This window comes from Panthera tigris, chromosome B4 (assembly GCF_018350195.1).
Source record: "Panthera tigris isolate Pti1 chromosome B4, P.tigris_Pti1_mat1.1, whole genome shotgun sequence".
Taxonomy (NCBI): Eukaryota; Metazoa; Chordata; class Mammalia; order Carnivora; family Felidae; genus Panthera; species Panthera tigris.
In genome coordinates this window covers 98234411-98258950 of record NC_056666.1, presented here as the reverse complement: position 1 = coordinate 98258950, position 24540 = coordinate 98234411, and the positions used below count along the sequence as shown (strand labels likewise).

Genomic DNA, 24540 nt, shown 5'->3' with positions numbered 1-24540 from the left:
AAGGTCTGGGTGGAGGGAAGCACCAGAGGCTGAGGACTTATGGAGGATGCTTACCCCATTCTGACACGGGTTGAAATGTCTTCCTACAACAGCAGTGAGGTCTTTGCTGAGCTGGAATCAGACTGGAGTTGAAGTGAAAAAAAAAAATTAAGGAAGTGAAGGGAATTGGAGACTAGGAACCATATATCTGCTGCAGGCAGGCTGGGTCCAAGGACCCAGAGGGTCCTTGGCTTGAGAAAGGTGGACATCAGATGTGGGCCAGCAGGAGGTGAAAGTAGAGTTTATTGAAGATATATATATATATATATATATATATATATATATATATATGGAGAGAGATTCGGACAGAGTATCCAGGAAAGGAAAAGAGCATGAGTCTCACCTTTGCTTAGGGTCTGGGGTTTTTACTGTCAATTATGGTCAGGTACCATGTGGTCAATTATGGTCAGGTACGGTCAATTATGATCTGTGTCCTCTTAGGCTTCTAGGAACTGGTCAGAACCAGGACAGAGTCCGGGTGTCCTTCATAAGTCACTCATTCCCTGAAGTCATGGGTCTTGGCACCAAGGTGTTTGGAGTCAGTAGTCTTAGAGATTGTTTATGATGATCCTGCCTCATCACTCCTTAGATTTATTGTGCTGGGAGACTCCAAACATATTATTATCTCTTTGTCCCTTACAAGGAAGACATATGTAGCCTGGATGGCTCGGTCTGTAGTGAATATGACTATTGATTTCAGGGTTGTGAGTTCAAGCCTCATGTTGGGCATAGAGCCTACTTTAAAAAAACAAAGGAGAACATAGGCTATTTGCATTACAAGGCATGTGTAGAGAAGAATGTGGGTGCAGGTCCTAGCAAGAATAGAAACTGGAAAAGAAGCAAAGGAAAAAAAAATGGCTTTTTTTTTGTTTTTTTCCCCATGGGGTCTCTTCAGCTTCTCTGTCTCATATCCAGCTGTGAAGTTGGAAACAAAATAGAGAAAGAGCCACTGCACGTTGTCTGTCTCTACAGAGATGGTCTTCAAGTATGGCTGGTAGGAAACATGGTACATGGTTCTCATGGAATTTAGAATCCAAATAGTGCTTTCACGACAGAGACAGCAGTAAGAGGCAGATCAGGGAGAACTTGCTGGCTTCTGCCAATGATTTGGATTTTATCACGAATCGAATGAGAAGTTATAGAAGGGTTTTTTCGTTTGTTTTTTTAGCTGTAGTTGGGGTGTGATCTGGTTTTAGAAACAATCGTGTTTAAGAAAACCAAGAGATGTGGAGAATGGAACAGGTTTGGGGTGATTATTTTTGATGGAAACTCTTAAAAGGAAACATTATAGAACTCTGAGGTGAATGTATTGCCCACCCCCGATAACCTCACAAAATACTCATAAATAATCTCAATTGTGTCCAGGCTGCCTAATTGGTACCAGCATTTCATTCCATTACATTGACCTAAGACTTCTTGTCTAGGGCTCAGAGGTAACCTTTTGATCAAGGTAGTCAACAGTGAGACATTCCTGCAGCTTGAGGTGAGATGCAGGCCTGGGACTGCTTCCCACCTTCTTCTGAGTCTCTGTGAGCTAGATTGTCTGAGTTTTGAACACCAGAACAAGAAAAATGAGACCTTGCAAACAAGGAAATTTAGTGACATTTTGTGATTGCTTGCGCAATCCCCATTGCACACATACAACTCCCAAGAATAAGCAATATTATCTTGGTATTGAAAAGAACTAATCAATTTTTTCTCTAATTTCTTGAAAATAACAAGCAAAAGGGAATGTCTGCCCTTAGAGACTCTTTTTACATTATTATGCGAGGCAAATTAGCCCTTCTGAGCTACAACCCTCAACACTTCTTAATTTTCACAAACAAAGAGGTCTCCACAACAAAAGCCCACAGAAGAGGGTTTGCTCAGAACAGGAACTTTTAGCAAGGAGCAAATGCAAGCTTCTGCTTCTTTTCAAGAAGGCTTACAACTTGGCTGAGTCTTTCCTGTTCTTACCCTGGTCTTTGCCATCGTGTCCTTGAAAAGTACGCATGTGTGTTAAGAAAGAAACTTGTTTTCAGTGTTAATCTCTCTGAATGGTGGCAGTTTAGATTTTTTCTTTACTTCCTTCCTCTTCTTTATTGTGGAATTTTTTTTTTTTTTTCAGTAAGCATATAGTAATCGGAAAAAAGAACACCCTAGAACTATTTTTATTTTGGAGAACCATGGGATCTTTATAATCGTACACAAATTAACTGATATACACTGCTGATAAAGGCTTGCATAGATAAAATGCTAAAGGATTATCGAGTATCCCTGTACTTTTTGTTTGAAGAGGCCTCAAATAAATGAAAATTGAGGAGGGTAACCAGTCATTGTTCACGATGTCATGAGGAGGCCACTAAGGTGTAGATCATTCACAGGGCTATGAGAAAGACAAAAAAGATTAATAAGTGGAGATCTCCAATAATCCAAATAAATTGAGGTCATGGAACCAGTTGGTTGGATTTAACCATTTCACATTGTCAGATAACTCCTGTTCAACTTGTATCTGTGTTTCCTGTTGAATATCTAATGGTTTTGATGTAGCTGGGAAGACAGAGCATTAATCTCAGATTGTAAATTGGGGGAAGAAGCTCCTTGCAGGTGTTTTTTCACTAACTCCCAGGAGTGCTGAGACATATTATATTGTAAGAGAGTGACACAAAGTTTGTTATGTCGCCAGTCACATTGTATACTTTGATGATCAACAAGTGCCTGTTGGCGGTCCCCCATGCATTCGAGGGCTGCTTCAGCAGCTTGTCGTCTTGCCTAATACTGTTAGCAACCTGCCTTTGAGTAGTCATTGCCTTGGTGATATCAGTCATTACGTGATTGACTACTTTAGCATTGCGGATAGACTTTGTCAGGGAGACCTCGGCAACAGAGGCTATGGTTAAGATGACAACCTATGAGATAAGGAAGGCAATGAGCCATCCAACAAATCTTTTAGGTCTCCACTTAGAAATGGCTTGGGCTAATTCAGCAATACTGTTGCACCCTTCCCAGGGCCCTGTTAGATTTACCGGCAACCAAATTTGAGGCTATCCTTTTAAGATAAACATAGGCGAGACAGAAAGTTTGGTGATGTTATAATGGCTGCTACAGGCTGTGTACCAAGCCAGAGGAGGTACTTCAAAAACAATATGGGTTGTTGAATCTTGTATTAACCGGCTTAGTGGAAATTATGAAAACATAGGGATGAGGTGTACAGATCACGACGCTGTCTGGGACAATCTGTGTGAGATTCATATGAAAGGTACCATTACTATTAGCATAATGCCTGTGAGGGAGATGGCATAACAAAACAGGAAGGCTAAGACGCTGTAAGTTGTGATGCCACAGGTTATGTGAACCTGTTTTCAATTCTTAATATTGGCCCTGAAAGTCCACCATCAGTGCAAAAGATGGAGAAGCTGTGAGGTTCTGAAAACCCAATTGGTTTGCCCACTGAGGTTGTGTCCTTTAGGACCCTAGTTAATGAGAGTAAGATTTTGAAAAAAATTCCTCTTTATGGGCAAGGGAGGTCCGGCAGGGCTGCTAGATGACTGAAGAGCCACAAGGGGGCCATATCTTCTTTATGTGGCAATGATCAGTGGGGAGAAGTGGATGAGATTCCTTGGTGGAGGTGGATGTAGCGAAGGAGGCTACTGAAATGAATGTCAAATTTGCCTTGTGGTCCTGTGTTTTAGGCACGTGGTGAAGATACATCTGTGCTGTGATTTTTAAACATCCAGAAGGTTTTCAAACATCCAGGTTACACAAAAAGGAGGGAAATGTGATGATGATATGGGGCAAGCTGACAGCAAAGCACAGGCTAACATCACCCCATCCACCCCTAGGTGGATTATGTGTGATATTCCTTGGACACTCCTGGCTACTCAAGAACAGAGAAAAGGGGTTTAAGTACTTGCCATGGTGATGTGGGAGACTAAGACAAATGAAAAATTAAATTTCTTTACTGCCTACAGCCCATTGACAAGTCCTTGAAACTGGCAGAGTGACTTCCCTCTAGGAGCTCAGCTGCCTCAATGATGACACTTTCTAGGGGTAAAAGGGAATCTTAGCTTAACATTATCCTGACACCCAGGATCCCGTAAGTCTACTTTGACATATAAAAATTCCTTTAGAAACTTCCTTTATCTCAACTGCCCCAAGATAGATGCTGGCAATCATACTCCAAGCTTATGGCCCTCAATACACATCTGAAGGGTCTCATGACCGAGGTTTTACTAAACAGTAATAAATGGAGTTTCCCTAGCAACAGCTAGCCCCTCAAGGTCCTGGAAACCTTGCTTCCAAGATTCCTCAGAGACTTACTCTATCCCTGACCCCCGCCCAACCTGAGGGTATGTAATGAGTTACCCATCATGACCCCATACAGCTCTTCTGCCCACGGGTCCTGTCCCCGTGCTTTAATAAAATCACATTTTGCACCAAAGACTTCAACAATTCTTTCTTGGCCGTCAGCTCCAGACCACCCTACCATCATCCCAAAACTTCATTAAGGACACAAAAGGAACAGAAGTATTCAGCTTTAACCAATCTCTCCATTTAGTAAGAGGGACTTTTGGCAGAAGCCAGATGCCTCCAGTCCAAAAAGAATCATTACTGGTTAGTGGACGGTCTGCATCCCACCATGTAAACAGCTTAAATAAAGGGGGGTCTATGATATGAACCCAATACATTTGATCAGATGGGCAAGTGCCCAGTGCGGTCCTGATGGGAGAACACATGCATGTCCCCATCCCCATGTTATCAGTTCATAGGGTCCTTTCCATGAATTATTGCCTTGTATATCTTTAAGTAGCACTTAGGCTCTGATACTTGAGCCAGGAGATGTGGCGCAAAATGCCATTCAGCAGCTGTGAGGCCATGGGAATCACAATTTAAAAAATTTAGAGTGTGGAAGGCTTTAAACAGTGAATTCCAAGGTGGGGGGTCATTGTGCAGTTTCACCCTTTTTTGTTTGTGAAGCAATTTTTTTTTAATTTAATGTTTATTTATTTTGAGAGAAAGAGAGAGGGAGAGACAGAGTGTAAGCGTAGGAGGGTCAGAGAGAGGGAGACACAGAATCCAAAGCAGGCTACAGGCTCCTAGCTGTCAGCACAGAGACAGACATGGGGCTCGAACCCACAAACCATGAGATCATGACCTGAGCTGAAACTGAACGTTTAACTGACCGAATCACCCAGGTGCACCTGTGAAGCATTTGTTTTAAAGTGGCATGTGTACATTCTATAATAGCTTGTCCAGTAGAGTTATATGGTTGTTAGCAAAACTTAGCTCCTTTAACATAGAGAAGTTTTAACTAAATAAAGACCTGAAAAAGACAAAACATAAGCTTTGGTTTTCCCAGCAGACAAAAGAGAAAAAAAACGAACAACTTTGTTTACATTTTCTTATCAAGAGCAGATCAACAGTCCAAGAAAACTTAGTCTCTTGAACACAGAGAAAAGCAGAATTTGAATCTTATACCAGTGTACTTTTAAAATCTATTCATTTCAACGTTAGTCCATCCTGACCACACATAAAATTCCTTTCCAAAGATTTCCCTTCACGAACCTTCTACAACTTTCCTTTGCATTCAGATTTTGTCCCAAGCCATTTCTCTCCAAACAACGAGTCTCATTTAGGACAAAATTACTTTCTTTTACCTTCAACAAAAAAATGTATTTCCATTCTTTATATCTTTCTTACATATCTCCTACTTTTCTACATATGGAATTGCTTTCCTTATTTCCATCAGTCTTTAGTACACTTAGCAGAATTTTAGTTCTTAGAAACCTTAGTCTCCAATGAAAACTTCATAACTGATGAGGGAGTGTGGGGCAAGCTGAGGGTAAAATACAGGCTGGCACACACACTCCCCTCCCCCCCCACCCCAGGTGTAATATGTGTGACATTCCCGGCTACCCAAGAACAAAGGAAAGGGGTTGAAGTGTTGCCATGCTGATGTGAGAAACTAAGGTAAATGAAAAATTAAATTCCCTTACTGCCTACTGCCCATTGACAAGTCCTTGAAACTGGCAGAGTGACCTCTCTCTAGGAGCTCAGCTGACTCAATGATGACACTTTGCTGGGGGCAAAAGAGAACCTTAGGTTAACAGTGTCCCAAATGGGAGGATCCTGTAAATCTACTTCCTGTATCTCAACTGCCCCAAAATATATGCCGGCAATCATACTCCAAGCTTATGGTCCTCTAATATACATCTGAAGGGTCTCATAACTAAGGTGATATTAAACTGTAATTAGTGGAGTTTCCCTAGCAACAGCTAGCCCCTCAAGGTCCTGGAAACCTTGCTTCCAAAATTCCGTAGAGACTTACTCTATCCCTGACCCCCTCCCAACCTGAGGGTATATAATGAATTACCTGTCAAACCCCAGTGCAGCTCTTCCTACCCATGGGTCCTGTCCCCATGCTTTAATAAAATAACCTTTTTGCACCAAAGAGGTGTTCAAGAATTCTTTCTTGACTCTCGGCTCTAGACCACCCCATTATCACCCCAAAACTTCATCAGTAACCAATTGAGAACTGTTATATCAGAATTTTTTTCAGATGGTAAGTTTATCAAGTGAGCGCAATGCAGGTTTTCCATAGTAAAATTTTAATAAAGTATGAAGCATGTTTATCAGACCCAAATAGTCTTAGTTTCTCTGCAATAAGTCAAAAGCACAAACCTACATCTAGTCATCAGTGCTTTAGCCTTTTATCTCATTAGATAGCCAATGAATTCAATCCCATTTATTGTGCAAACAAAACTTTAACGTCTGGTTACCAAGGACTGAAAGCTATCTCCACAATTACCCATGACAACTTTGAGACAGACAAAATTAACCATTATTTTAAGTCATCCTTTTGCTAAGAAATTGCAACAGAGATAACACAAGCTTACTTGACTTTCAGCAAGCCTAGATAAAATAAATTCCATATTTAATGCTGATAAACAGGTCTATCAAAACCCAACAAACTTAAATTATCTTAAACACTGAATACGGTTTACTTGGGTCCACTTAAGACAATTTGTTCTCCATGGTTAATTTTTACCTGGAATGCTGGTGGGGAATATGAAGTGGGGGGGCCCAAGGGGGTGCTCTTTGCTCCCGGACAGGAGGGTAGGAGGAGGAACTAGTGGTGCCTGAGGCACTGAGGGTGGGATAGGAACCAGTTATGCAGGGGCCGCACCCCAGATGCTGCAGAAACAGAAGGGGGAGGGGAAGGATGAGTCAGTGAGGTTTGGCCAAGAAGCCTGGAAGCAGATAAATGCCCAGAAAGCAGAGAAAGACGTCTCCGGGTCCTAAAGCCTGTCAGCTCAGAGGAGCAGACGCCAGGTTTTGTTTTGTTTTGTTTTCCATCAGCTAGTGGAATTAGGCAATCCATGTCAGGCCAGAGAAGACAGGGAATTTCCCCGAACCAAATGGGGTTTCAGCAGCTGCTTGGAGATATTCCTTAAAGTCCCTGTCCTGAGGTACACTAACCACAGTTGGCTCCAATTATCATAGTCATTAACCAGGGAAATGAATGAATGAATGAATGAATGATTGGGAGGAGTAGGCACAGAAGGGGCGGTGGAGGGGTCATCATCCATAGTAGGAGGTGTCATAGGAGAGGTGGGTGTTAGGCTTTCTTTCTTAATTTGTTCCTTCTCTGGAGATACACGTAAGTGACATAATGCTGTACGGACTAAACTCCAGGTCACTAAAATGGAATCAGGAAGCTTCTCTCCTTTTTCAAGTTTTCTTGTTAGATTTTTTCCCACTAGCTCCCATAGATCCAAATCAACTGTACCATGGTTGAGGAACCAGGAACAGGCATCTCTTATTGCTCATAACAATTTACTTAATTGATCTTTTGTAACCATACAATGAGCTGCCTTTAAAAGCTGCTGTAAAGTTTTTAAATATAATAGCTGTTCCTTTGGCATTTTTTGGCCCATGGTAGAGAAAGAGAAAAATATTCTCACTGAAAACTAGACACGTTGGCAGCTATCCCAAGAGGGTACTGCTGTCCCTTACCGCGATGTGGTCTGTCAGAAGTCTGGACAATTTCACTTTCTTTGCCTGAATGTGTCCATTCTGCCCCCTGAAAATCTTCCTCTCAAGTCTATCACTATTGCGTCAGTGTCACCAGTTGTGGATTCGGCTTCGGGCTTTGTCCAGTAAAGCTGAGGAGAGCAGAAAGGACTACTCAAAACTCCATTCAAGTCAAGAGAGGTGAGAGGGAGGCTAAGGGAAGTTTCCCCCAGCTGCTCCCAAGCTCCCGTATTCGTTGAGTCTGCATTTAGGGAAACATTGCACAATACATCAGTGGGCTACGTGCCAGTAAGAATGTATAGAAAGCATGCAGAAAAACAAGGCAGGATAAAATATCCCATGAGATAACATAGTCTAAGGAATTTATGAACACAGGCAGGACCTAACCCATAGATATACATTAACTAACCCGTAGATATACACTAACTAGATAAGCAAAGCAAGGCCGCTGTTTTCAGCAAGGCCAAAAAGCAGTTTTCTGCTTTGCAATGCGTTCCCTATAATCTTCTAACCCAGGACATTGCTCTTTGATTTCCCTGACACGCTGAGAGCATGGAGCCTGTTTGGGATTCTCTGTCTCCCCTTCTCTCTGCTCCTCCCCCACTCATGCTGTCTCTCTCAATATAAATAAATAGAATTGGCCATCATTTTAAGTCTTTTTGCTAACAAATTGCAACAGAGATAACACGAGCTTATTTGACCTTTAGTAAGCCTAGGTAATAAAATGACATTGAGGCACTAAGGCAGCCGCGAGGAGGGTCATGCTCTGCATGTTTCAGGTGTTTATCAGTGGGCTGCAATCTGCAAGGAGATTTATTTAAGTTACATCTCTCTAGCCTTTGTTTTCCTCGTCATTCCCCCTTCCCCCCTCCCCCCTCCCCCCTCCTCTATTTCCTCCTTTCCTTTCAATCATCTCCTCCACAGTTGTTACCATCATCTTTGCTTTCTGTTTTTGTTTCTCCTCATCCTGAAAGGGTGGGCCTACGCCAGCGGACTCCATCTTGTTCAGTGTCCTTCACCTAGACCACGCCTCCTCCCCTTGAGTAACCTCCCGCTCAGCCGTTCAAACTTCCTGATCAAAACACGCCCAGCGACCTGCGTAACAGGACTCCGACCCTTCCCCAGCCAATCAGCTGAGGCCACAGCCATTACCTCACCAACTGCCCTTAGACCCCTATAAAACCTTTGTGCTTTTGAAACTCACTCTCTCTCCCCGGTATCTCACCGCTGCGTCGGTGCAGGTAGTGGATTGAGCTCGAGCTAGCTCGAATAAAGGCTCTTTTGCTTTTGCATCGGACTCGGCTCCCTGGCGGTATTTGGGGATCACGAATTCTGGGCATAATAATCCCTCTTTACAAATATCTTTTGTGCCTCCCTGAGCAATCCTTCCATTTGCTTCTCATTCCATCCATCCGTCTTCTGCACTTTCTGGCAATATCAGGCCAACTTCTAGTGACAAAATTAACCTTCAGGAGACCCTGCCCAATAGGTTCTCTGAATGTAGAGGCCTGAATATTTCCTCATTTGATCCCTAAGCCTCTGTAAGACAGTAGTTGGGGTTTCCTCCTTCTCTTGCTATATCTCAAAAGCTTTGGCGACATCCTGATATCTTGGAGCTGATTCCCTGATCCCTTTATTAGCTCTCTTAGATCCTGCATCCTAACCCTGTCCCCAGGATCATGGTCATCCCAACCAGGTCTACAACCAGCTTTGTTGAGCTCGCCTAACACCCAGGCTGGGGGGTGCTCTCTTTCCCAAATAGACATTGCAGCCCTCATGATAATTCCTCTTTCCTCTTCGGTAAATAAGATATTTGTGATAAACATCAGCTCAGCCCAAGAATAAACATTAGGTCCCCAGAACTGATCAACCTGATCTGCCAAGCCCAATAGAGCTTCCAACAGTGGTTTTATTTCCTTCTTGAAATTCCTTACCTCAGAACTGGTGAGGGGGGCACTGACAAAGCCAATTTCTACCTGTCCCAAAGGGACCTCCCTTAATGAGAATAACCTAGAACCCTTTCCTGAGCCCCTGGAGGGAAGAGGGAAGTTCTCTATGTCCTTCCCACATTGTTCCAGTTCTTTCCTCAGATTTGGACACAAACCAGTAGACAAGGAACGTCCTCCCAGTACTGTAACATTTGTCCCAGTGGACTATCTGGGGGAATCTGAAGAGTCCCCACCTCTTTCTGGGTGTCTCTTCCCTTACCCCTAATACTAGAATTTCTGTTCCCCATCCTTGACCAGGCTAGTTCCTGCTTCTGAGTTTCTCTGGGATGTTCAACCACCCTTAATGGAGGTTTCCTGAACTCTCCAGAACCCGCTTCATCTGTCTCCAGATGTTTCCCTTGCAGGAGAAGGGAACCTTGGATCAAGACTCAGCATTCCCTTTGTATCTAGGATACTTAAGACTCAGTATTCGCTTTATATCTAGGATACATCTCAGTCAAACACACTCAGCCTCTGAGGATTTCCGGACTCCCAAGGTAATACTTATAGGCTAACTTGCCTACCTTAGTCCCTGCACAGAATTACCAGGTCGCTGCCATAGGCTACACCCAGCATCACTTCTTCTATCTCCATAGGTAAAAAAAGTTCTTGAGTTCCACGAATCCCCCAAGGGCCAGGGGCCCTCTTGCAAAAAGGCCACCCAAACTGAGGTGGGACACGTCTCCCCTCTCACAAGAGGACCTGGACCCTGCCCGCTGACGTTAATCTCGGCCAAGCCCCCAAATTGCCAGAAATAAGCCCACTGTTATAGGTGGGGAGTGGATAGAAACCTGAGACAAAGTAGAGGTGCTTGATCCAAGGTGTGTGGGAGCATGAAGTTCCTACGCCAGTGACTAGGAAGCTGGGTAAAGCCATTTCCACCTCTCAGGTACCGGTGCATGGGCACACGTACACTGATCCACCTCAGTGAGCTAAGTAGCGCCACCTAGTGGAGAACAGAACCATTACACTAAGCCCTGCCTAACAGTGCCCTCTAAGCACACCCCCCAGAAGACCATTGCAAGTCACTCTACCTGCTTAGTATATGGACCATAGAGTGCTTCATAGTTTCAGTTCTAGGAGATACTGGATGTAACCATTCACGTTTCATTCTGCTCACTGGTTTGATTATTTGTTCATTTTCTTTGCTTCTGTATTTGCTTAAAGTTTTCTTTTTTCATTCTTTCTTTTCTTTCTCTTTCTTAGTTAAAAAAATTTTATTTTTTTACTTTATTTTTTATTTTTAACTTTTTATTCTATTTCATTTATTTTATTCTGTAATTTAAAACATTTTTTTCTTACTGTTTTTTCTTCTTTCCTTTCTCTTTCTTCTCTATTCTATCAAGCCTCTTTCAACAAGCAGACCAAAACATACCTGGGATCCAGCTTCCTTTATTTGATTTTTTGTTTTATTTTTAATTTTTTAATTTTAATTTTTAATTTTATTATTTTTTCTTCCTCCAAAATGACAAAATGAAGGAATTCACCCCAAAAGAAAGAACAGGAAGAAATGAAAGCCAGGGACTTAATCAACACAGATATAAAATGTCTGAACTAGAATTTAGAACCACGATAATAAGAATACTAGCTTGCATTGAAAAAAACATAGAAGACACCAGAGAATCCCTTTCTGTGGAGATTAAAGAAATAAAATCTAGCCAGGCTGAAATTAAAAATGCTATAACTGTGATGCAATCTCGACTGGATGCCATGATGGTAAGGCTGGACAAAGCAGAGCAGTGAATGAGTGATATAGAAGAAAAAAATATGGAGAATAATGAAGCAGAAAAAAAGAGGGAAACCTAGGCTACAGATCATGATACAAGACTTAGAGAACTCAGTAACTTATTTAAAAAATAACATCCAAATTATAGGAGTCCCAGAAGGTGAAGAGAGAGAAAAAGAAGCAGAAGATTTATGTGAGCAAATTATGTCAGAAAACTTTCCTAATCTGAGGAAGGGCACAGACATCAAAATGCAAGAAGCACAGAGAACTCCCATTAGATTCAACAAAAACCAACCATCACCAAGGCATATCATAGTAAATTCACAAAATATACATACAAGGAAAGAATTATGAAAGCAGCAAGGGGAAAAAGCCTTTAACCTATAAGGGAAGACAGATCAAGCTCACAGCAGACCTATTCACAGAAACTTGAGAGGGCAGAAAAGGAGTGGCAGGATATATTCAACGTGCTGAATTGGAAAATATGTAGCCAATAATTCTTCATCCAGCAAGTCTGTCATTCAAAATAGAAGGAGAGAAAAAGTTTCCCAGAAAAACAAAAACTAAAAGAGATCATGACCACTAAACCAGCCCTGTAAGAAATTTTAAGGGGAACTCTTTGAGTGGAGAAAAGGCAAAATTAAACAAAACAAAGCCAAAAGCAACAAAGACTAGAAAGGACCTGAGAACACCACCAAAAACACCAACTCTACAGGCAACACAATGGCACTAAATTCATACATTTCAGTACTCACTCTAAATGTCAATGGACAAAATCCTCCAATCAAAAGACATATGGTATCAGAATGGAAAAGAAAACAACACCATCCATATGCTGCTTACAAGAGACTCATTTTAGACTTAAAGACACCTGAAGATTGAAAGTAAGGGGATGGAGAACCATTTATCATCCCAATGGTCATCTAAAGAAAGCTGGAGTAGCCATACTTATATCAGACAAACTATATTTTAAAATAAAGACTGTAACAAGAGATGAAGAAGGGCATTATATCATAATTAAGGGGACTATCCACCAAGAAGGTCTAACAATTGTAAATATTTATGCCTCCAACATGGAATCCCAAATATACAAATCAATTAATCACAAACATAAAGAAACTCATTGATAATAATACCATAATAGTAGGGAACTTCAACATCCTAGTTACAACAATGGACAGATCATGTAAACAGAAAATCAACAAGGAAACAATGGCTTTGAATGACACACTGGACCAGATGGATTTAACAGATATTTTCAGAACATTTTATCCTAAAGCAGCATAATACACATTCTTCTCTAGTGCACATGGAACATTCTCCAAAATAGATCACATACTAGGTCACAAATCAGCCCTCAACAAGTATAAAAAGATTGAGATCATACCTTGCATATTTTCAGACCACAATGCTATGAAACTTGAAAAAATTTAGAAAGACCATGAATACTTGGAGATAAAAGAACTTCCTACTAAAGAATGAATGGGTTAACCAAGAAATTAAAGAGGAAATTAAAAAGTACATGGAAGCCAATGAAAATGGAAACACGACAGCCCAAAACCTCTAGATGCAGCAAAAGCAGTCATAAGAGGGAAGTATATAGCAATCTAGGCCTTCCTAAAGAAGAAAGATAGGTCTCAAATACACAACTTAACCTTACACCTAAAAGAACTGGAGAAAGATCAGCAAACAAAGCCCCAAATCAGCAGAAGAAGGGAAATAATAAAGATTAGAGCTGAAATCAATGATATCAAAATCAAACAGAACAGATCAATGAATCCAGGAGATGGTTCTTTGAAAGAATTAACAAAATTGATTAATCCCTAGCCAGACTGATCAAAAAGAAAAAGGAAAGGATCCAAATAAATAAAATCACTAATGAAAGAGGAGAGATCACAACCAACACCACAGAAATACAATCAATAATAAGAGAATATTATGAGCAACTACATGCCAACAAGTTGGGCAATCTGGAAGAAATGGACAACTTCCTAGAAACATATAAACTACCAAAATTGAAACAGGAAGAATAGAAAATTTGAACAGACCCATAACCACTAAAGAAATTGAATCAGTAACCAAAAATCTCCCAACAAACAAGAGTCCAGGGCTGGAGGGCTTTCCAGGGGAATTCTACCAAACATTTAAAGAAGAGTTAACACCTATTCTTTTGAAGCTGTTCCAAAAAATAGAAATGGAAGGAAAAAATCCAAACTCATTCTACAATGCCAGCATTACCTTTATTCCAAAACCAAACCCCCTTAAAAAGCAGAACTACAGACCAATTTCCCTGAAGAATATGGATGCAAAAATTCTCAGCAAGATACTAGCAAACCGGATCCAACAATACATTAAAATAATTATTCACCACGATCAAGTGGGATTTATTCCTAGGACGCAGAGCTGGTTCAATACCCATAAATCAATCAATGTGATACATCACATTAAAAAAGAAAGGATAAGAACCACATGATCCTCTCAATGGATGCAGAAAAAGCATTTGACAAAATATAGCATTTCTTCTTGATAAAAACCCTCAAGAAAGTAGGGGTAGAAGGAACATACCTCAAGATTATAAAAGCCATATATGAAAGACCCACAGCTAATATAATCCTCAATAGGGAAAACCTGAGAACTTTCCCCCTAAGTTCAGGAATATGACAGGGATGGTCACTCTCACCACTGTTATTCAACATAGTGTTGGAAGTTGTAGCCTCAGTAATCAGACAACACAAGGAAATGAAAGGCATCCAAATCCACAAGGAGGAAGTCAAACTTTCACTCTTCACAGACAACATGATACTCTATGTGGAAAACCCAAAAGACTCCACCAAAAAACTGCTGGAACTGATGCATGAATTCAGCAAAGTGGCAGGATATAAAATTAATGTAGAGAAATCTGTTGCATTTCTACACACCAATAATGAAGCAGTAGAAAGAGAAATAAAGGAATTGATCCCATTTACAATTGCACCAAAAAAACACATAAAATACCCAGGAGTAAACCTAACCAAAGAGGCGAAAAATCTATACACTGAAAACTATAGAAAGCTTATGAAAGAAATTGAAGAAGATACAACAATATGGAAAAACATTCCATGCTCATGGATCGGAAAACAAATATTGTTAAAATGTCAATACTACCGAAAGCAATCTACATATTCATTGCAGTCCCTATCTTATCAAAATAACATCAGCATTCTTCACAGAGCTATAACAAACAATCCTAAAATTTGTATGGAGCTAGAAAAGACCAGGAATAGCCAAAGCAATATTGAAAAAGAAAACCAAACCTGGAGGCATCATAATTCCAGACTTCAAGCTGTATTACAAAGCTGTAGTCATCAAGACATTATAGTACTGGCACAAAAACAGACACATGAATTAATGGAAAGAGTAGAGAACCCAGAAATGGACCCAGAGATGTATGGCCAACTCATCTTTGACAAAGCAGGAAATACTATCCAATGGAACAAAGATAGCCTCTTCAGCAAATGGTGCTGGGAAAACTGGACAGTGACATGCAGAATGAACCTGGACCACTTTCTTACACCTTACACAAAAATAAACTTAAAATGGATGACCTAAATGTAACACAGGAAGCCATCAGAATCCTAGAGGAGAAATCAGGCAACAATCTTTTTGACCTTGGCTGCAGCACCTTCTTACTCAACATGTCTCCAGAGGCAAGGGAAACAAAAGCAAAAATGAACTACTGGGACCTCATCAAGATAAAAAGCTTCTGCACAGTGAAGGAAACAATCAGCAAAACTAAAAGACAACAGATGGAATGGGAGAAGATATTTGCAAATGACATATCAGATAAAGGGTTGGTATCCAAAATCTGTAAAGAACTTATCAAACTCAACACCCAAAAACTAAATAATCCAGTGAAGAAATGGGCAAAAGACATGAATAGACACTTCTCCAAAGAAGACATCCAGATGGCCAACCGACACATGAAAAAATGCTCAACATCACTCATCATCAGGGAAATACAAATCAAAACCACAATGAGATACCACCTCATGCCTGTCAGAATGGCTAACATTAACAATTCAGGCAACAACAGACATTGGCAAGGATGCGGAGAAAGAGGAACCCTTTTGCACTGCTGATGGGAATGCAAACTGGTGCAGCCACTCTGGAAAACAGTATGGAGATTCCTCAAAAAATTAAGATATAGAACTACCCTATGATCCAGTAATTGCACTACTAGATATTTATCCAAAGGACACAACAGTGCTTATTTGAAGAGAAACATGCACCCCAATGTTTCTAGCAGCACTATCGACAATAGCCAAATTATGGAAAGAGCCCAATTGTCCATTGACCGATGAATAGATAAAGAAGATTGGTGTATATATATATATATATATATATATATATATATATATATATAATGGAATATTACTTGATGATCAAAAAGAATGGAATCTTGCCTTTTGCAACAACATGGATGGAACTAGAGTGTATTATGCTAAGCAAAATGAGTCAGAGAAAGACAAATATCATGATTTCCCTCATATGTGGAACTTAAGAAACAAAATAGATGAACATAGGGGAAGAGAAGCAAAAATACATAAAAACAGAGAGGGAGACAAACCATAAGAGACTTTAAATACAGAGAATAAACTGAGAGTTGCTGGTGGAGTGTTGGGTCGGGGGATGGGCTAAATGGGTTATGGGCATTAGGAGGGCACTTGTTGGGGTTAGCACTGGGTGTTCTATGTAAGTGACGAATCACTAAATTCTATTCCTTAAATCATTATTATAGTATATGTTAACTAACTTGGATTTAAATAAATAAAAAGAACAATGAAAAAAAAAAGCAAATAATAAGCCTATTGACCCAATGAAAGGAGGGACGGGGAGACTTGGACTTCAGTGAAGCGAGGCTTTAATCAATGTTATGGCAAGAGTGGGTGTCTAATGGATAGGCACACTCAGGGCAGTTATAGCAGACAATTTGTCTCTTGGCATGCAAGTCCCTCCCCTGGTTCTTCATTGGCTGAGTACTACAGAGGTTACAGCCTTTCCTGGACATCGCCTGTGCCCATGGAAGGCAAAAAGTAGTCTGACTGGAACAAATGTACATTCCCTGAGGTGACGCAGCGACTTTCAGTACGCCCTCCCTTTGTGCTTTGGTGCATGCTCATTGCAAAGCCCTTGAAAATAAGCCTGAGAAATGGAGAAGGGAAGAAGAACCAGGGAGTGAAGTGTCTAAAATAGGGGACTCCATTATGGGGGGGGGGTGTTCATATAAATTTCCAAAAGGTTGTAAACCTACTGTTAACTAGACAACACAGCTTTTATTTGGTATTTCTGAAAATGAATCATCTCCCTTACTTCTCACAATACCTCACACAATAATAACTTGGTATAGGCCGGCTTTATGTACGCTAGTGTGTACAAGTTAAGTCTAATCCAAATCCTAGGAACAATTAGTTAGCACCGAAGCACTCTAATCAGGAATCCAGACTCCAAAGGTGCTCTTAGTATTTTAGATACGGTTATGAAAATTGACACCCGAGAGTTTGTTAATTAGTATAAGGATGTTTACGAATAATTTCCATTGGCAAAATGAACACTGTTCAAGATGGATGGTTTGTAGGAAGGTTAAACATGCCCTCCAGCCATTGCATGAATAAGTTGGAGAGCAAGAGCCGAGTACAGCTGTCTTACAGAGGCCTCGGTCTCCTGCCCTCACTTGATATTAATATAGGGTCTGCCTGATTGCAAATCCTACTTGCAGTGAAGAGCACAATTTCTTTAAGCTGTCCGTGTTCAAATCAATTCCTATATACTGGCTAAATGACTGAGCATTTTACTTTTCTGTGCCTTGACTTCCTTATCTTCAAAAAAATGGGATAGTAATAACATACTTCATTGAATTGATAAGAAATTATTTGTAAAAAAAACAGTGTTTGGGGTGCATGGATGGCTCGGCTTGTTAAGCATCTGACTCTTGATTTCCACTCAGATCATGATCTCACTGTTTGTGGGATCGAGCCCCACATCGGGCTCTGTGCTGACAGTGCACAGCCTGCTTGGGATTCTCTCTCTCCCTCTCTGTCTGCCCCTCCCTCACTCATACTCTCTCTTTCTCTCAAAATACATAAACTTAAAAAAATGGACTCCGTTAAAAAAATGTTTACTGCGTGCAACACACACATAAGTACTGTATCTATTAACTATTATTATTACTTCCCTTTAATAACTTAGGCATGCATATATGCTTCCCATAGGTACAACTGAGACTAAGTTTAACCTAGAACATTTTCATACTTTATAGCATTACCTTTAGATAGGCTAATTGCTTAAAAAATATATCTTGACAGTATAAGAATTATGCTATAGATTCACTGTGGATTTTGATGCAAATTATTCAGAATGGTGTTAATTTGTTTCTTAATAAATTCTTTATCTTCTGATTTTTTATGCCACTGCATTTGATATTCATTTGGATAGACTAAATTATTTATTTTCCTAATTTTAAAATGAATGGACTCACCCAAATTGATATTTTATAATTAGTTTTTAAACAACTTTGGAGATTAAATGGAAAATGGTAGGCAAATGCCACTTTCTTTCTCTCTTTCTCTTTTTTTAAAAAAATATATTTCTTTTCTCTACTCAACAATTGAAGATACACTTTCAAAATATAATTTGCCTTCTTTGGGGTGCCTGGGTGGCTCAGTCAGTTAAGCACCAACTTTAGCTCAGATTGTGATCCCACAGTTTGTGAGTTCAAGCCCCACATCGGGCTCTATGCTGACAGTGCGAAGCCTGGAGCCTGCTTCAGATTCTGTGTCTCCCTTTCTCCCTGCCTGTCCCCTGCTCACGCTCTGTATGTGTCTCTCTCTCTCAAAAAATAAATAAAAATTTTTAAAAATTGCCTTCTTGAAACCTGTAACTTTATAAAGTTTATTTTTACTTTCATTTCTTTTGCCTAGCTTGGATGATTGGGGGCTTGAGGTTATGTGCAGTTCTCAGGACTGGGTGAATTATCTTTGTGTATTCAAGAATAATTATAACTATCTTGAAACTTTTCTTGGAACTATGAAGAAGGAAGATTTATTTCCCCACTACCCTTCTAAATTCTTGGCTGAGATACCTCCTATAATAAAAAGACAGATTAACACTGGAAAATAAGCAGAAGTTTAATAACATGTATACCTCCTGTACACATGAAAGATACCCAGGAAAACTGAGTAGCTCCCTAAAATGGCCCAAGCCACTGCCTTAAACACCATCTTCCAGTAAAGACCAAAGACTGGGGAGGGGAAAGCCAGTTATGAGAGGTTACTAGGAAAGGCACAGTAAACAAGAGTATGGTTGTTATGTTATTTTTCTAGGCAGCTAATGGAGGGTCAAAATTTTTCCCTGAGACCACAGGTCTTGATTGTTTTCAGCTCAAAATAGTCCACATGCCAAAGTGGCACATTTTGGAAAAATATTCTGAATTCCTTCATTTTCCTCAACTCCTTAAAAATATTTTTTTAACGTTTATTCATTTTTGAGAGACAGACAGAGACAGAGTATGAGTAGGAGAGGGGCAGAGAGAGAAGGAGACACAGAATCGGAAGCTGGCTCCAGACTCTGCTGATAGCACAGAGCCCGACATGGGGCTTGAACTCACAAACTGTGAGATCATGACCTGAGCCTAAGTCAGATGCTTAACTGACTGAGCCACCCAGGTGCCTCTTCCTCAACTCTTTATTAGTAAAAATTCATACTCTAACCAGTTTTTTTTTTTACCCTAGCAGAGCCAACTGCATCGTTAGGTTGGTAACACACCCTGGTTTCTTGTCCTTACTACCTAACATAGAACCAAAAAGTCTTGCAAAACCGTCCATAAGATGGTGTCCAAGTGTTTGTTTTACATTAGCTGGTGAATGAATCCATTTCCACCAATAGTTTGTGCTACTTTTCTAGGCACGTGCTACTTTTCTGGTCTTTTCTCTTGCATGGCCACCATTCCACAAAGGAACCAGGCCATCAGGGTGGATCCCAGGGCAGTGCTCTATGCCCAGGTGCCTTTTAGATTTTATTTACACCCTCTCTGTGTTCCTACGGGGTTTAGATTAAAAGATGAATCCAAATCATAGTCCCCATGCTGTTCATAATCTTTTCTCGCTGTCAAAGTCTAAATAATTTTCCATTGGTTCCAACTCAACCTAAGTGCCCTCTTGGAGGGCTCCCTAGTCTTCATGAAAATAGGATTTCAGGGGTACCTGGGTGGCTCAGTCGGTTAGGTGTCTGACTTCAGCTCAAGTCATGATCTCTTGGTTCATGGGTTTAAGCCCCACATTGGGTTCTGTGCTGACAGCTCAGAGCCTGGAGCCTGCTTCAGATTCTGTATCTCTGTCTCTCTCTGCCCTTCCCTTGTTCATGCTCTGTCTCTCTCTCTCTCTTAAAAATAAATAAACATTTAAAAAATATTTTTAAGAAAATGGGATTTCAACCAAACATGCCCAGGTATGTCCAGATTGTACTTGGCCCCAACAGGAAATCCCTACCCACTGTTCAAGAGGTACTAGCCACTATGCAAAAATATTTTCTATATTTCTATCTCCAGCCTTGAGCTCCTGTCATGTATTCAGCTGCTGCTTGTCATCTCCATACACGATCTTTCCCATCTCAGTACATTACAACTCAGTCTCCAAATTCTCAGGACAAAATCTTGGAGTCTCCCTTGATTCCTGTTTCACTCCTCACATGTATGTACTCCATTAGTAAATCTGATGGACTCATCTTTGAAGTAGATCTGGAATTCATCCACTTCTCACCACTCCCTTTTCAATCAGCCTCTCTTCACCTCCAACCTGGATTATTGCACTACCTTCCTCAGTAGTCTCCTTGCTTTCTCCTCTGCCCCTACATTATACTTTCCTGCCAGCAGTCAGAAGTATCCCTTTATAATCTAAGTCAGTTATGTCAAAACCCTCCATGACTTTGATTTGGAGTTGAGCAACTTGAAGAAATAGCCTCCACCTTGTTTCCTTTGTTTGTTTGTTTTTTGCTGGGTGATTAGCAACAGACATGTACAGCTTCTGGGGGGTTGCGGTTTAAAAGGTGGTAGCTTTCTAGAATTTCTGACAGCCAACAGTTGTGTCCTGCTGGTGGCATTTGTTACTTGACAGCAACAGTGGTGATGGTTTTCTTATCAGCCAGACCTAGGCATTGCTCTGAGAAGTTTTGCCTGCAGACTGTGTTTTCAGTGCCCTCAATCACCCTGTCAATTTCTTATAAGTGCCTTTGCTGCTTAACTTTGTCAGAATGACTTCTTTTGTTTGCAACTAAGAATCTTGACTTTTTGAGGAGAAAGAAAAAAACCTCTCAGAAGATCCCCTTTTTTTAACATTTTGGGGTACTTTCAATGTTTCATATACATATGTATGTTTTTAAAATACAGTAAAACCTTGGTTTGCGAACATAATTCATTCTGGAAACATGTTTGTAATCCAAAGCACTCATATATCAAAGCGAATTTCCCCATAAGAAATAATGGAAATGCAGATGGTTCATTCCGCAATCCAAAAATATTCATATAAAAATGATTACAATACAGGGGCGCCTGGGTGGCTCAGTCGGTTAAGCGTCTGACTTCGGCTCAGGTCACGATCTCTCGGTATGTGAGTTCGAGCCCTGCGTTGGGCTCTGTGCTGACTGCTCAGAGCCTGGAGCCTGTTTCAGATTCTGTGCCTCCCTCTCTCTCTGACCCTCCCCCGTTCATGCTCTGTCTCTCTCTGTCTCAAAAATAAATAAACGTTAAAAAAAAATTAAAAAAAAAATGATTACAATACATAATATAATATAAAATAATGAAGAAAATACAATATATATAGAAAAATAAGTTAACCTGCACTTACCTTTGAAAACCTTTGTGACTGGTGTGAGGGAGACCAGAGAGAGGAGGTTTATTGTGTAGGATGACTTTCATGATCACTAATGGAATCACTGTTATCTATTGGCTCAATGGCATCTTTTCCTGCATGGAAGCCATCGTATACACTTGCATGGATGTTGGCACAGTACAGTATTAATAAACTTTTGTCATATACTGTTTTTAGTGTAACTGGCAATAAGGCAACAGAGGAAAGGGTCTATATCTGCAGGCAGCCTGACCTAGAATGAAGCAAAGCATTCCTAAGCTTACTCTTGGATGGAAAAGCTTACTCTTGTGCTTTGAAGTGACAAAAAATACACTAATGCCAGTTGTGGGCACTTGCCAATGTTCTGAAAAATCACTGATTTCTGCCAAACACTGTGGCCTGAGACCGAGCATCCGAGCATGGGAGGCAATCACCCACAATCCTGCAGTGAGAGAGAGAGAGAGAGAGAGAGAGAGAGAGAGAAAGAGAGGGAGGGAGGGGGAGAGAGAAAAACCATTGACTCAATTGTGATCATTTGACATCTGGCGTCACTTACTACTCATATTGCAAGATATCATTCATTTAACAAGTTAAAATTTATTAGAAATATTTGCTTGTCTTGCAGAATACTTGCAGAACAAGTTACTTGCAATCCAGTGTTTTACTATATATATATATATATATATATATATATATATATATATATATATATAAAATTATATATATTCAGAGACTTATTTGTTAAATGAAGGCATAGTTTTATGCAACTTCGTATCTTGCTTATTTTTCTCTACTTAATATCATTTCATAAGTATATTTTTGGCTGTTGTAATTCTTCATAAACATTTTGAGGACTGTACAGTGTTTTCTCAAATTAATGCATTGTACTTTTATTGCTGGATATTTAGATTGTTTTCATTTTTTCTTTATTATAAATAACACTGCCATGATTATATTTATACATAAGGCCTATTCCAAATTTATTAGGATTGATTCCTAGAAATAGAATTACTGGATAATGAGGTATGAGTGTTTTTAAGATTTCAAATATGGAGTGTCCAATTACCCTCTTAGAACTTGTATTAATTTATACTTCTGACACCATCATGTGGGCACTGAGATCATATATTACCCTAAATATTGGAACAATGTATATATATGAACCTGGTTGAGCGTATTGTCTGAAAGAATCAGAGCTAGACACTAGTTAAAGCAGTAAAGGTAGATTTTATTCAGAAACTATTGCAAAAGGGGAAAAGAGGCCCCAGTATAGAACTGGGCTCAGTTCTGAAAACAATAAAGGCAGCTGGGGATTTACAGACAGGAAGCAGAGTTGGATGTGGGGGAGGCGTTAGTGGATGAAAAAATATAAAGAGCAGGCCAGACTTATCAGATGTCAAGGGTGAGAGGTGAGAAATTTGATTAGATATTGAGGGTAATCATATATCAAGGGTGAGGGAGATTTTCTCTTGCCGGGGCCAAGGGAAGGCCACTTCGTTGTAAAGATTATTTTGACCTGCAAGCAATCAAGACCATTTGCCCCTCCCTTAACAAAATAGAAGCATCTAAAATGGGGGTCTTTTCCAGAATAGAGGTTTATTAGCAGAGATAATTTGTACTTGAGTGAACCATCTGTGTGGAAGGGCAAACATCTAATTACCAAACATTTCTTCCTCCTCTTCCTTCTTCTTTTTTTTTGGGGGGGTGGTGGGTGGTGGGAATTATTTATTTATTCTAACTTTTTAAAATTCTTATTTATTTATTTACTTACTTATTATTTTTAAAATTTACACCCAAGTCCTCCTTCTTCTTATCACCTTGTGAAGTGCATTCCTTTCCTCTGAGGTCCTAGACCCCTCCCCCCTTCTCCTTAGTTCAAGGTGACATAAATACCTCATTTTGCCTGACTGCTTTTGGAATTTCCATGTCTATGTGGATTCCCTTCACATACATTATTAAATTTGATTTTCTCCTGTTAGTCTGTCTCAGAGAATCTCTTAGATTCCTTTTCAAAATTTCAATTTGTTTTGAGAGAGAGAGTGAACAGGGGAGGAGCAGAGAGAGAGGGAAAGAGAGAGAATCCCAAGACACAGGGCTTGAATACATGAACCATGAGTCATGACCTGAGCTGAAACCAAGAGTCAGATGCTTAACCAACTGAACCACCCAGGTACCCCTGATTCTTAGTAAGCTAGAAAGACCTTGAAGGGGACAGAATTCTTGCTCCCCAACACTCTCAACTGACAGGACTGTTGATAAAACTGGGCTATGCTGGTCTGGCAAGGATAGGGGGTAGGGGTAAGGTTGAGGTCTAGTCAAGAGGACAGCTTAGAGGAGTCTAACCAAGTCTCATCAAGAAGAGTGTCTTGTTAATGTATGTAACTTAAGTACTTCCTGTTCTCTATCCTTTTGTACGTTAGATGTTAGTTTATCACTTCCGAACTTCAGCTTTAGCCACACAAACCTCAAGGAACAGTTTTTTCCAAAGGAAGTCACAGTGGAACTTCTAAATTTTGCCTTTGGTATAACGAGAGAGACAACATCCAAACCAATTTACAAGCACTGGAATCAATTCTGCTCAAACTTAAACAGAGTAGTCATTTTAAAAATATGGACTCAAGGGGCGCCTGGGTGGCGCAGTCGGCTAAGCGTCCGACTTCAGCCAGGTCACGATCTCGCGGTCCGTGAGTTCGAGCCCCGCGTCAGGCTCTGGGCTGATGGCTCAGAGCCTGGAGTCTGTTTCCGATTCTGTGTCTCCCTCTCTCTCTGCCCCTCCCCCGTTCATGCTCTGTCTCTCTCTGTGCCAAAAATAAATAAAAAACGTTGAAAAAAAAAAATATGGACTCAAAGGTGTTACCATGAGAATTAGTAACATGCATTTCTAAACTCTTAAGCA

The 24540-nt window shown here is 40.3% G+C and overlaps 2 protein-coding genes across 8 annotated transcripts in view; both read right to left on the bottom strand.

Annotated features, from left to right (window-relative positions):
* Positions 1 to 24540, bottom strand: part of GLIPR1 (GLI pathogenesis related 1) — a 71416-nt gene that overhangs the window by 40307 nt on the left and 6569 nt on the right. Inside the window, exons 1-2 of one of the 7 annotated variants that reach the window (XM_015540506.2) lie at positions 8984 to 9055; positions 8035 to 8183 (exon numbers count right to left, since the gene is read on the bottom strand). The gene's annotated coding sequence lies outside the window, so the exon portion shown is untranslated. Of the gene's footprint in view, positions 1 to 54; positions 123 to 8034; positions 8271 to 8983; positions 9056 to 24540 lie in introns of those variants that run through there. The other 6 variants (XM_042992773.1, XM_042992772.1, XM_042992774.1 and 3 more) reach the window with 6 other exon arrangements.
* The window catches only part of GLIPR1L2 (GLIPR1 like 2), a 66888-nt gene continuing 44984 nt past the window's right edge, over positions 2637 to 24540 (bottom strand). The window contains exon 9 of the mRNA XM_042993706.1: positions 2637 to 2927. Within this exon, the coding sequence (XP_042849640.1) occupies positions 2637 to 2927 (291 nt within the window). The remainder of the gene's footprint in view (positions 2928 to 24540) is intronic.